Source organism: Varroa destructor, unplaced genomic scaffold (assembly GCF_002443255.2).
Source record: "Varroa destructor unplaced genomic scaffold, Vdes_3.0 BEIS01000003.1, whole genome shotgun sequence".
Classification (NCBI taxonomy): Eukaryota; Metazoa; Arthropoda; class Arachnida; order Mesostigmata; family Varroidae; genus Varroa; species Varroa destructor.
In genome coordinates, this window is record NW_019211456.1 from 25526078 (window position 1) to 25539809 (window position 13732).

The following is a 13732-nucleotide window of genomic DNA, read 5'->3' on the forward strand; positions in this document are numbered from 1 at the left end:
TAAATAAACTATATTATTAAAATCTCCAGTATGATTTATGTATACGGTAAACAAACAATATATGTATATATTTCTGGTGAGGCAGGTCTGTGCAATAACTTCCGCTGTAATAACCATTCAACATGCCAAAACGTTTAATATATAAATATCACGACTTCATGGAACATGATCTAGCATTTTTCTTCCCACTGAGCTTGTGTCTAAATACAGAATCCACGTCACCTGACAACAAACTGGTACTAACCATTTAGACAGAATGAACTCCACCGGCTATTCGCGCATATCAACTAATATTACTTGTTAAGTGTTCGGACCGTAGCAGACGACAGTGTCTTCTCCCTGAGTAACACACAATATTGTTGTTGTTGATGATAACGACAGCGGCAAGGGTGTGCCAGAAAACTGTGATCTTTGTTTATGTATGTTGATTCAAACAACGGACGGGTCAATCGTTCGCCGCTGATATAGCTGTATTTGAGTCGAAGTAACGGGCGAGGGGAGAATTCGAGTCCTCTCTCCTTCGGTGTATTGTGGGCAGTTCGGTGTATCGTATTCCAAACGATCTTGCTAGATGTAAGTACACAGAGTCGTTGCTCCCTATTGAATGCTCGCAGGTCTGTCCGTTGCCAGTCGCGAAATCAGCGATCGTTCTAACCGTTCGAGGAAATTGAAGTAACGCTCCATTTAAATAGTGGTCGTTTTTCAATTTTCGTTGCGATCGCCGGCACCAACGAGCCTAATCGGGGTAGTCAGATAACGCATAGTATCCCATCTAGTGTATAACGCCATGCCGTACTACTGTATCGAAAAGAAGAAAGCTTCGCAGAGTAAACATTTGAGGTGACTCGTCGCAAAACAACAAGATTAAAAGAACCAGGACCAATTTGCACGATTAGTCAACTGTTGCCATCCCTCAGGATTTTTGCCCCATCCTTGCCTGTGCTGTGTTGGTGACCTTGCAGAATACGCGCAGCTTAATAAGTTGTACACGACTAAGTGTAAATGCTAGTAGATAGTGCAGTAGTTTGCTGTTGATCCTGATTTATGATTTGGTTAGCTCTACTCTACATTAAAGCAATTACGGTAGTTATACGACAAGCTGACATTGGTGATTCAGTCCATAATACAAAATAATTGAAATTAATTCATAAGCAATATCCGTAACATGTTTATTTTGAAGCGCAAGGTATTAAGTTATTGCACATAAAATCCTTTCTGTGTGGTCACTATGGCATTAGCCTAAACCTAGTAGTTGTGTACCTTTTATTTAATTGTTTGCTACCCATATGCATGCATTATGATTAGTTGGCTTTAAAGAATGGATTTTTTTCCCTAAACTGTGTAACACATTAGATTACAGAAATAGGTAAGACGGTGCTAGGTCTGCCAATGACTAATATAATAATCAATAATTGGAAAATACTTGTGTTTGGTCAAATGTATGTTTGTTAAAATAATATGAGTATGAAGAAAAAAAATACGGGTTATTTCGGGCACGACATTGAGAACGCACGTGATTTGTACAATAGAATAACCGAAATGGGAGTTCTTTGTACAATCGCCTAATTAGCGTAGATTGATACCACCTGCAGTGGTACGTCTTCTAATCGGTGAAATTCAATTTATCTTAGAAGCTCTGCGCGACGATGTTATTGTTGATTTAGTTGTTTAGCGCGAGAGCCGAATAGTCACTTGTCTACCGAGGCTTCGCAATAATGTTACTCGCCTGGGCTTTAATCGTTGAAATTTTTTTTTAATTTTATAACAATTACGTTACGATGAACTATCCAGGAGGCCAGTCGATACCGCGAACAGCCTATACTCTTTAGTCTACTGTTTATCGAGAAAGGAACCACACATCGTGTACAGGCTGTACAAAGCTTGTATTGGTGAGGCTTTCTGGTATGTGCCGCCAAAGCTTCACGTCATTCGCACCCGTTCTTTGATACGATCAAACAGCCTTTGACTTGTGCTTGACATCGTAGCGAACTGCTATGCATGGCGTTTACAGCATCTAGGAAAAGTTCCTAAGCGTCTGTTCCGCAACATATCCTGATATTCCTAAGTAAACTAAAGCTGAAGCCGTGAACTATAAGAAATTATTCCGTTTAAGATCCACGACACACGGAATGCACAGCTTTTTGTAGAGAAAATAATCAGCTTCCTCAACAAAAGCCACTTAACTTATTTGATGAGTGCTTTCATGTAACCTTGAAATATAAGCAGAACTAGTCTAAAAAAGTATTTTTATCGAAGGAAGAATCTCGTAATCCATATTAGCCACGTGGTCCGTTTGCGGTGATCATGGTAGTTTTTTCTGTGCCAAAAAAAAAGCCTATTGAAAAGCTATCTACCATCATATGATTGCATTGTCGCTCGATTCAACCACCATCATTATTTTCACTGGCGTGATATTTTGTACAATCCTGGTGAACGCAATCAAAGCATAAATAGATCTTTTAAACAGGATATGTAATAACTATGTCAAATCTTTATTTATAAAAAAACTTTCAGCCCGGAATCGTGATTGAGTGCGTGATTGAAGCGCCGGTAAGGTTTAGCTCTGTAAAGTCAAAGACAAAAAGTGACCTAAAGGAATAGTCCTTAGTTGTCTCTAAATACACCCTTTCTTAAACCTTCGATCAAAGGTGTGAATACGTGTGAGTGATGCCACCCGCCGTCATGACAAACCCCAATGTTTCGCGGAAGGGTGGAGATAAATATGGGCCGCTTATTGGTGCTATAGATCAGGGAACATCGAGCACCAGATTTCTGGTAAGTGTATTTTTATTTGTATTATTGTTGACTGCATATGATACATAAATCATAATTTATTTAATCATACATATATTAGCGCTATTATGTTCTGTGTTTCTTTGGTATTTCATATTTTCGTCATAAATTCACGGTCTGCACCCTCTCAGTCACGTAAACAACGAATTTAATTGCTTATCTCTAACCTTAATCAATCTGAATTACCATAAATCGATTCGAATAATTGCTGGTTAGTTGCTGAGCGAAAACTTCGAGGTTTCTTTCATCAAGTACAAAATTATGTTTTGTGGTTTAGCTGTCGTCAAAACTCATAACTGGTGGGGTAATGAGTTATTCCGTACGAAAAGCGTATGTGCAGCGTGCATTTTTTCATAATAGCCTATCTGTATGGTATATGGTTAGAATTAACAGAGCATGCGACGATGATGATGTGCCTCATTCTCTTGTTTCATATGAATCAGCTTTTTTTCGGATACAAAGCCGGTGCCTTTGTACTCAACGTAAAGCATTTCACATGTCTATAGCATAATTATGATGCGTATGTTCCTATTACAATTTCAAGGTTGTCACCCCAGCCAGTTTTTCGGGGTAATGGAACAAATATGTTCTATTTTCGTAAAAACGCAGATGTCATTTTCCGTCCCGTCCAACTGTAGTGTAGACGGTATGTCAACGCTCTCAAAATTGTTACTTATAGGGTTCTCCGATCATACTCGGATGCATTGTGTGCAAACATCTATCGCGAATCAATGTTTCTGCTGCTAGTAACAACGACTACGATAGCATTTTATCAAGAAAGCCTGTTGTGTTTGATACCCAGTGGGGCTATTGACATTGCAGTCAGACCTGCTGCTGCCTAATATCGAACGCTGAAGATAAGCATGTCATATTAAGAGGTCAGCCAAGGTATTAGGTAGCAAAATATGCTGGATGTGGCTATAGTATATATTATGTGCTGTCATTGTTACCATTGTACTGTCATTGTTAATGACCACCTAGGATACAATCCGGATTACTGCAGCGCAGGGTGCAGCTTGCATCTAGACCATTGAAAGAGGCTCTCAACATATTTGTTATAAATGATTGACGAGTATAATTAAAGGAGTACAATTAACGTACTGTGGATTTTTTTCAGTCGATTTTTGTTTAAAAGTAAACTTTGTGTTTCAAACAAGCTAAGAACCTTCATGAGCAAAGTGAATGCACGAGTGTTGTATGCCATTTACGAAGTACGACTATGCTCTTATACAGAGGCGATTATATCTAAATCTTTGGTCAGTCAAGTCAATCGTACACATTTTTGTTAACATCTAGCTAACAAATACCTAAAAATTAATAATCTCAATACTTTTGCTCCTGAAACAGAGATCGTTGATATGTTCCTGTGCGAACACCAACCGTTATAGTTCAACCCACAGTTAGTGAGCTAATATCAAGAATATCGATATCACAATAGGACGACGTTCTTTATAAGGAAGTCCCACAGTCAGGTATTTTTCGTACAGTAGGTGAAACTTTTCGTCTGTAGCGATGGCCAGAAGCAGTAAGGACCTGCAGTCGCGAGATAATCGTGTAGCATTGCAGTGCTTTTTTCGTCTTATGAAATGCAATGAGTCGCACGTAGAAAGGCTAAATCTAAATAAATAAGAAAGGCGGCCTTGAGATGCATTGGGCCGCTGTATAGACACACTTGGCTGTGTTGACGCAAGCCACAATCTCGCAATTTTTCGCTGCCGACATTGAAGAAAGCGTTTTATCACCTCTTTGGGCTTTCATCATAAATATATCTGTAATACAGCCATGTTTGTTACGCTATCTCAATAACATGCCAAATGAAGCTTTAAAAAAAAAATGTCAACATCTGTTGTGCAACTCGCTTTGATAATGTACAAATACCTGGTACACGATTGATTAATTCAGTTACTTTGTTATTAAGGCAAAAGAGTTACGTTGTTACAATTGCTTCATGTCATCTGTAGCATTGCTGTATCGACGCTATAATGGCATCATGACCGACTGCAGCTGTGATAATGCGGCACTTGTCAATTTTGCAAGTCGGGGGAAGTACGTTGTTTAAATGAGTATAAGTAGGTATAAATGAGCTTTCATTGGTTAAATATAGGTGTCTATGACAAGTAAAACAATTACAGTGATATTTGCACAAAAAACTGTCGAACCCTACATAGAACGCTAGCCACAATTAACACACACAGTATAATAATATTTAAAATTTAAAGAGGGTCTACTCCACTTTTCCACACAGGTACGGGTTTGAGGTTATTACGCATAGGCGTGTATTTTGATATAGCGTGCGGTAAAGGGTTTTCGTATGGCGCTGGAGATTGTATATTTAATCCTTTTCAGAAGGCTGAAAAGGACTGCCAGCAACGTCTTGAAATAGTCGAGACACAAACGCGATGATCGGTGTGACCCCAATGCGATTTAATAACGAGTGCGCTCATACTGATACATTATGTTTATGCTATTCGTGGCGGATGCTTGTAAGATAACGGAACGAATATTACCTTGTAAGGCCATCTAAGACTACCTTTCGAACAGCTAAAGTGAAGAATGCGATTCTTTGCTCCCTTCACCTCTCTTTTACAGAGCTAAAACCAATTTATCCACTATGGATTGAAATATTGCTAACTCATGTTCTAACGGGGTACAGACTGTTATAACAGTATGACAGTTGGGAAACACCAGCTTCGACCCGCTTGTCGTTTGACTAAGAGTAATATTTCGTGGTGTTTACAGATATTCTCTTCACGTACATCTGAACTCATCGCGTACCATCAGGTTGAAGTTGCCCAAATTTATCCAAAAGAAGGGTATGTGAAGAAGCACTATTATGTGCCACCTAGCAATTATTTAGCAACTGGTGAATGGTGTGAAATGTTAAATAATTTATTTTGATTTTAAATAGAGGCTAATGCAGGTCTAATTTCAACCCTAACAGCCGATTTAACTTTTCATACTTACATACTCACTCAGGATAAGGTAAAACTTTCTTTTTACGTTTAGTCATATAGCAATAAACCACAAGAAGGGAATTTCTCTGATTTGATATTGCTATTGTTGCTTGGGCGAGGTTTACTAGAAGTAGCTGCCAGTCAACTACTCCGGATTGTTGATAAATTTAGTACCAGGGTATCGCATTTCATTTTTAAAACTCATATTTTATGAGCTATGATTTTTTTAAATACTCGTCAAAATTTTGCTTTTTAAACAAGATAAATTTATCTTGTTTAAAAAGCAAAATTTTTAAAAGGCGTATCAAATATGGAAGCTCTCTGTTGCATTGAAAATTAACATTTACTTTGTGTTTAATGAATCAAACTTTTGATTCGAATTCGATATTTCTATTAGCACTATATAAAAACTATGGACTTTATATGGTTTTCACCTTGTTCAATTATCCTTTGTGTACAAAAGCACGTGCACACATAGCTTTGGTAGCGATTGTGAGGAGTCCACCGGAGATGTAATTTGTAGGTAGAAATGAGCCTGTGTTGGCTGGGCAGTCTCCAACGGGCTAACGAGCGAAACTCTTTCCACAACGGCGTTTCTACTAGGGCTACTGATACAGCTGGTTAATGCGTATAATAAAGATATGGAACTTCATAGGTTATGCTGTATATATCATTGGCAGAACTTGCTTAAACAAACTCTGGTTTCTTTCCGGTCTCAACCGAGGGTTGGCGGTTTAAGCAGCAGCCGCAACAACTTAAACATCTTAAACGCATTTTTTGAGCACATCTTTTCAAGACATTAGAGAAAAAACGCAAATTTACGGCAACAGTTATATCTGGATAACTGCGTGTTTTCAAAGTAATTCCGATACCCTGGTAATATTAGAAACGTCCGTCACCCATAGGAATGTTCGAGTTGGTCACTGCTTCTTAATACAAACTTCATAGTTGCTATCGACCTATTATTTCACCTTTCAATTTTGCTGCTTTAGATGGGTAGAAGAAGATCCGATGCACATCTTACAGACGGTTACCATCTGCATGACAGAGGTTTGGGGCAAACTTATTGCAATGCAGATCGACCCACACGATGTGGTGGCAATTGGAATGACAAACCAAAGGGAATCCACTATTATATGGGACAAGAACACAGGAAAACCATACTACAATGCAATTCGTGAGTACAATATCATGATGCATCATGCAAACGCATGTATCAAGGTATAATATCATAGGACATATCTAAGAACAGCGACATTTTTTACAAGTTTTAACTCGAGAAAAATTATATCAAAGACAGTTCAAATTTGTGACGTACCTTGCATTGCGCGGATAACAGTTGACTCTGTATAGAAGTCAGTTGATAAGAAGTAGATTATTTGTTATCGGAAACATTATCCTTTCACCACGAAATGGACGCTTAACACCTATCTAATCAACTCCGCAACCAGTTGGTCAGCGACGATGATATCAATAACCTGAAAATAATGTATACATATTTTAATAACTGCATTTTATATTCGATTCGCTCGTATCAGTATAGGAGAGCACGGTGGAACTACTTCAGATAGTTGCATGACAATGATTTCACTTTTGTGTGAACTAGCGTACGTAGTACCCTGACAGGTATAAAATGAAAACCGTAGAAGCTTTGCGTTGTGCTTCTATTGGACTCTGCGTTTAGCAAACTCCAATCATGAAGTTTTGTTGATGGCGAACTTTAGCCAACCTTCGTTTTTCGCCGGCTGTCGCTGCTTGTTATTTTCTCTTTTCGAAAAAGTCTCTCTGTAGTCTATAAAGTGACGCAACCTAGTTGTTTTCTCCGATATTGTAGACGGTTACACTCTTCTCCTGTTTATGTAGCGCCAAGAAACTATTGAATCGACACTGTTCTGTTGTTAGGCTGGTGTGCTGATAAATATCGCAGAGGAAGGAATCTCCAGTGGCTTCCAGTGAAAATTTGCCGTTATACGGGTTCCCGTAAGCGGCGCTAAAAAAAGGTTCCCTTCATTTCCAGTGACCTTACCCTCCAGGAATAGTCGAACTTATCAATTTGACATTTCTATTGGAGTTATTTAAGAGTAGTGCAAACAAATGTACACCACCTCGTTATTATTTATTTTATTTATTATTATTTAACTAAAGTCCTATTGGAGCTTTAGTTAAATAATCATAGAAAAACACGTCGTTTATAATAGAAAGCCATTTAATTTACCGGATTAATGATGGAAGATTTAATTGTGAATATCGATAAAATGGAAAGAAACTACCAAATAAGAACTGTCAAAAAACTCGAATAGGTCAACCACCCCTCTTGAATACCGAGAATTGAGCCCAGTGGCCAAATTCTCGAGATTTTGATAATTGTTGATGTATAGGTGTTTACAAATTTGTAACATCTTAGCTACGAGAGAAAAGACGTCTGGCTAATCCTAGAACTACATTCGATTGTGGCGTCAAAGCAGAAGTAGTGAATTGATAACAGCCGGTGACATCTTAACACCTACACTATGGATAGTTGTCGACCAGTTATTGTTCACTGTAGATTCCAACATGGATTTGTTTGTTTTGTTAGTGTGGTGCGACAACCGTACAGTCGATACAGTAGAAGCCCTTCTGGAAAAAGTTCCCGAACGAGATCCAAACTACCTACGACCCAAATGCGGACTTCCGTTATCAACATATTTTTCAGCTGTTAAACTCGCCTGGCTTTTCACCCATCATCCTGAACTGGGTGCAAAAGCTGAACAAGGAAGTTTAATTTTTGGTATGTATTGAAACGCGATTTGGCCGTGTCGAAACTGGTTTTCCATGCGGAAAGTTAATCTCTATATTAGGCTTAATGACGAAGGATATTGGCTATATCATAAGGCGTTCCATGTTATACGTCGACGAATTTTATTTTGTCGACCTCATGAAGCAAACAAGAAATTCTGTAAGTATGCAGTCTGTAGTTAATAGGTCGAAATGCATTTATTATTTTGCAGGAACTGTAGATTCATGGCTTTTGTGGAACCTGATTGGCGGAGTGCATGTCACAGACGTTTCAAACGCTTCACGCACAATGCTTATGGATATTGAAACCCTTGAGTGGGATCCGTTCCTACTAAATTTCTTTAAAATTCCAAAAAATATTCTTCCCAAAATTCTTTCTTCCAGCGAGGTATGCAGCATGATAGAGTATTCGCTAGTAATTTTTTTTTAAATTCTGTTCTGTCTGTATCGTAATTACAACTTCCTTGTTTTTGCCTTTTGTGTGGACAACTTTTAAAACATAATTATAGAATATCGCCTTATCTTTAAATAAAAAAAATCTATAATGGTTTTACGTTTATTTGTTATTTTGGTGGCTGGAAATTTCCCTGTTCCTGATCTATGATGAAGATCTACGGCACCCTGCGTGAAAAGACACCATTTGCTGGAGTACCAATCTCGGGATGTCTTGGCGATCAAAGTGCTGCTCTGGTTGGGCATATGTGCTTCAACATCGGTGAAACCAAGTGCACGTGAATATTATAAAATAACATAATTCTTCTTTAGATAGGCCTCTGAAAATTAAAAACATTTATTTTGTACTTATGTTCAATTCAAATAATCATATTCTTAATCATATCTTAAATAATAATCATAATATCATAAATAATCATATCTTAGATTCCCAGAATCGATTTATGTACATTTTGTTTAATTTCTTTTGTTATTTTTTAGGTACGGGACTGGCGGCTTCCTGCTATGCAACACGGGCTCGGAGGTAAGTTGAATTTTTTTGCTCACTTGACCTTTTTCTGAATATATGTAGCAATAAGCTAGAGCAATCAATTTTTCTGAAAAATAGTACTTTGAGGTATTGCCTTATATTTGTAGAAAATTTTAAGCTTAGCTGTAAACTCTTTGCATGTTTTATTTTAATATTTATTTAGTGTACTACTGTCAGCATTTTGGAACCATAAAGGAAACACCAAATGTACTACGCTTTAATGATACGCAATTTTAGTAAAAGTTGCCTTACAGCTTATTAAAACTACGACTATACTTATTAAAACTCATCTAGCCACGTGGCACGCCATTCACCCTGTTTATAATATAAATTCCATGCAAAAATAATAACGACTTGGTCGCTCTACTTTTATTTTATAATGATTCGTAATAATTTTTGATAGTGTGCATAAATGCGTCTTCGTCGTACCTTAGTGGGTAGCGTCTCTGCCTGCTAATATTAGGGACACGGCGTGACCCAGGTTCGAATCCGGGCATAGACACAGTTCGTGTCATGCTGGAGATCAGCCGTCTGATGAAATGCCTAACAGCGGTGGTAGGCATGAAATCCAAAACATTTAGTTTTGGTATGCATAAAATCAATTTACTAAATCATTTCAGTCATTGTCAACTGCCAGAATGGAGCTTTTGCATGGTCTTGTATATAGATGAGGCCACGACATTTTTTCATAATCCACCTTTGTGCTTTGTATATATAGCTCACATAGCTTTTAATCCTGTGAGCTTATTTCCTAATATATTAGACAAATATTGCTACACTCTGCTTTATAACCAATCATTGTGACATTGCCTAATCCATTCTAAAGACGACCACATTAGTATTGCTGAGCGTTTCATTTATGGAACGTGTAGTTATTACTGCTTTACGAAAGAGTAAAATAGACAGTTTCCTATTGCAGTGTTGTATTAGAATGCCTGTAGTTGATTTGTTCGCAATTGACTTTTTTTTGCTTTTGCCAATGCTGGTTTTTGCGTCTATCATCGCGTTACATTGTGCATGCGTAGCGGTACAATGTAATGGATACCACATCGGTGCACATTTCAGATTATTCGTTCGGTTCAATAATTATTGTACCTTATCTCACTCGCCTTTCAATCTCATACATGGGGTGTTCACGAATCACAGGATTCTTGATTCGAGCCGATTGTATTTCGGGGTGCTCCCGGCGTCTTGATCAGCCACGCGACTATAGCATGACTTGTCTGAACACTCTTGAGGATAAGGAATTAAAAGGCATATGAAAACAGTTTAATATCGGAAGAAACAAGCAATTTACTGTGATTTATAGTCTACCACTTATTTGCCCTGCATGACATGGCATGCATCGGAGTTCTTCACTCGCTGTGCAGGAAGAGATGGGAAAAAGTACAGTATACTAGTGAAGTCTGCGACATTGTTCCAGGGAACATTTGTATTCTACATGTGCGCTATTTGTACTCTACTGCTTTTGCTGCTACATTGTCTAATGACGATCTTTCGGTCATCTTTTACTGCAGTATTGTGGGCACGAACACGCGGAAATAGTGCCGTGCACTGTGGCAAAACCTTAAGGATCAACTAAAGAAGCAGTAACATGTGTGCTTCTCTTATCTCTGCTGTGATTGCTCGAAAATTTAATTTAACTTGAGGGCTGGTATTCTTTAAACAGAATTGAACACTTAGCTGACTAAGTTGAACGTTTCATCGTGCTATTCATACAGAAATATATACAGTTTGATTTGAAAGTGTACGTCTTAATGCAGAGATAATACATCTATAATGTTTTCAGATTAGATTTTAGTTTCTAAATTATTTGGTCGTATGTATCTAATTCATATACTGAGAGTCGAAATTATTACATGATTAGTTGTTGATATCGTGTTTGAACTGGGATGGAGCTCCTTCGTCTTCGTCAACCCATCTTAATGCCCGGGAAATGTTATGATAATAGATTACAGGTTGAGCCGAAAGTTGTGCGAAGTTTCTACTAATAGCGGTCTAATATTAGATTTGAGCGTTTTTCCGGTTCCTTGTGTTTATCCAATCCCCCTTATTGAAATACTGAAGCGTTGTGGGTTAATGAACGCGATAAAGATCTATGTAACATATTTATTTCACAGACTCATTTTAGTCCGATGAGTAATATCGGTACTTAGTGTTTCACTACTAAGACGTTTCAATAATTTTGTCGTTTTTAAGTCTTTAACGGTCTCTCAGGTCATTGGAGATACCATGTGTCCCTTTTGAAGTATCTTTGGCTGTAAATTGTCTAGAGGTCACTTTGAAGTTTCTCTTTTATGTTGTTTCACTGCTTTATGAGTGTCCTGTTTATTTGTTTTAATTTTAGAGTGATTCGTATGTTCCCTTTAATGCGTGTATGTCCATAAAGTTTTGGGATGTTGACCCTGCCTGAGTCAGAATTTAAATTTCACTGATTAGCTTCAATAAGCCTATATACAGAGTATATCAGACACCTGTTTACATGAAAAGTAAAGGATTTTCGAGATGGTTTCCCGTAACTACGTTAATATTCTTTTCTCCTAATGATTAACGTGGACATTATTCATTGCAGCGAGTAATGTCTACACATGGCCTACTGACTACAGTGGCTTTCAAGCTCGGTCCTTCCAGTCCAGCGTGTTATGCAATTGAAGGCTCCGTAGCCGTTGCGGGATCGGCCGTTCGATGGCTCAGGGACAACCTTGGCATTGTACAGAGTATCGACGAGGCGAGTTGATGACATTAAACTATTCGTGGCTTCACCGAAGTTACCAGCAAGACTGTAATAGGCCTTAACTTGATAGGTGGTTAAAATCTGTATAAACGATATTGTCCTAAAACACAGATTTTATCGATCATTGATTTAGGTGGAAACACATGTATCGTAGATGATTCTCCTTATCCTCACTTACCTTTATTCTGACAACATGTTTTTTTTGTAAAATGGACATGAAACATTCTATAGCATATAAACCGGCTGAAATTGCTAGCCTGTGCCTTTTTTATGTCCATTTTGTGAATCTACAGGTTCAAAGGCTTGCGTTGAGTGTCAAATCAACCCATGATGTTTACTTCGTGCCAGCGTTTAGTGGTTTATATGCTCCATACTGGGAAAGTTCGGCACGGGGTGTTATCTGTGGATTGACACAGTTTACCACAAAGGAACATCTCGTGCGTGCTACACTCGAAAGTGTCTGCTATCAGGTATCCTATCGAAATTCTACTGCGAAGTTCACGTGATTATAATGCTTCTTCGATCGTATTTCGTTAACGATAAATTTCGGCTTTTGTTATCTGCAGACGAAAAGGTTCATGTATCAGCAATATCGAACTGTGTCAGACCAGGATGAAACTACAGCAATATAGCGATCATAGGTTGCTACTTGTATCCAGAGTACACTAGATGATCACACGTTCATTTATTTGAGCCGACTTTTTACGCATGTGGTCTAATAAATTTGTAGCGAGCGTATATCATCGAAACCTAACTCTGCCCTAATTGTTTATAGGTAAAAGAAATTATTGACTGCGTCTATGCTGACACGCGGGTTGAGCTTAAGCAGCTTTTAGTTGATGGGGGTATGGCACACAACGATGCCTTGATGCAGCTGCAAGCAAATATTCTTGGAGTTAACGTCATCCGACCACAGATGCTAGAAACGACCGCTTTGGGCGCAGCGGTAGCAGCTGGGTTAGCAAAAGGCGTAGAAGTGTGGTCTCTCGATGAAATGCAAAAACTTGCTGCGGCCGTCAGTGATACCTTTGAGCCTCAAATTGTAAAGTAAGTAAAAGAAAAAGCACCCATACATAAACCCATCGTAGGCTTTTATATTTATTGGTGCATTATTCTAAGAAATTAATGTTCACTGATGTGTAGTTCGCTAAGCTTAATTTTATAGTAGCGTAAATAAACTAAGCTTTAAGCCTGGCATTGTTCGATGCGTGATCTACTTTTCATATGACATAAGTCTCGAGTATACAGCGGTCTGAACTAAATTGTCACTCGACTTTATTTCAGACAAGAACGCGAAATGAAGTTCTCTCGTTGGAAGCAAGCAGTTGAGCGTAGCCGCCATTGGGAAGACCCAAACGTGACCGCCCGTCGGAAACAAGTCATGGGTGATCAGTGGTACCGTGTGTCTGCACTGCCTATGGGGGTATTTCTTATGAGCGCCTTCGGAATCGTCATACTTGCAAGCTACCGCAGCTTGCCGACGTCTTAAACATA

The 13732-nt window shown here is 38.4% G+C and overlaps 2 protein-coding genes across 4 annotated transcripts in view; one reads left to right on the top strand and one right to left on the bottom strand.

The window, feature by feature from the left end:
* LOC111246525 (ATPase WRNIP1-like) overlaps positions 1 to 411 on the bottom strand; it is a 9269-nt gene extending 8858 nt beyond the window's left edge. Inside the window, exon 1 of one of the 3 annotated variants that reach the window (XM_022796264.2) lies at positions 245 to 404. In XM_022796264.2, the coding sequence (XP_022651999.1) occupies positions 245 to 247 (3 nt within the window). In that variant the 5' untranslated portion in view covers positions 248 to 404. Of the gene's footprint in view, positions 1 to 244 lie in introns of all 3 variants that reach the window. The other 2 variants (XM_022796263.2, XM_022796265.2) reach the window with 2 other exon arrangements.
* A 622-nt stretch (positions 412 to 1033) lies between these two features.
* Positions 1034 to 13727, top strand: Gk1 (Glycerol kinase 1). The gene is made up of 12 exons (XM_086983380.1): positions 1034 to 1052; positions 2649 to 2775; positions 5533 to 5606; positions 6740 to 6924; positions 8323 to 8514; positions 8735 to 8910; positions 9132 to 9253; positions 9456 to 9498; positions 12077 to 12232; positions 12532 to 12708; positions 13014 to 13285; positions 13523 to 13727. The coding sequence occupies exons 2-12, from the start codon at positions 2668 to 2670 to the stop codon at positions 13725 to 13727; spliced, it is 1710 nt and encodes a 569-aa protein (XP_086839506.1). The 5' UTR covers positions 1034 to 1052; positions 2649 to 2667.
* Positions 13728 to 13732: the final 5 nt, after the last annotated feature.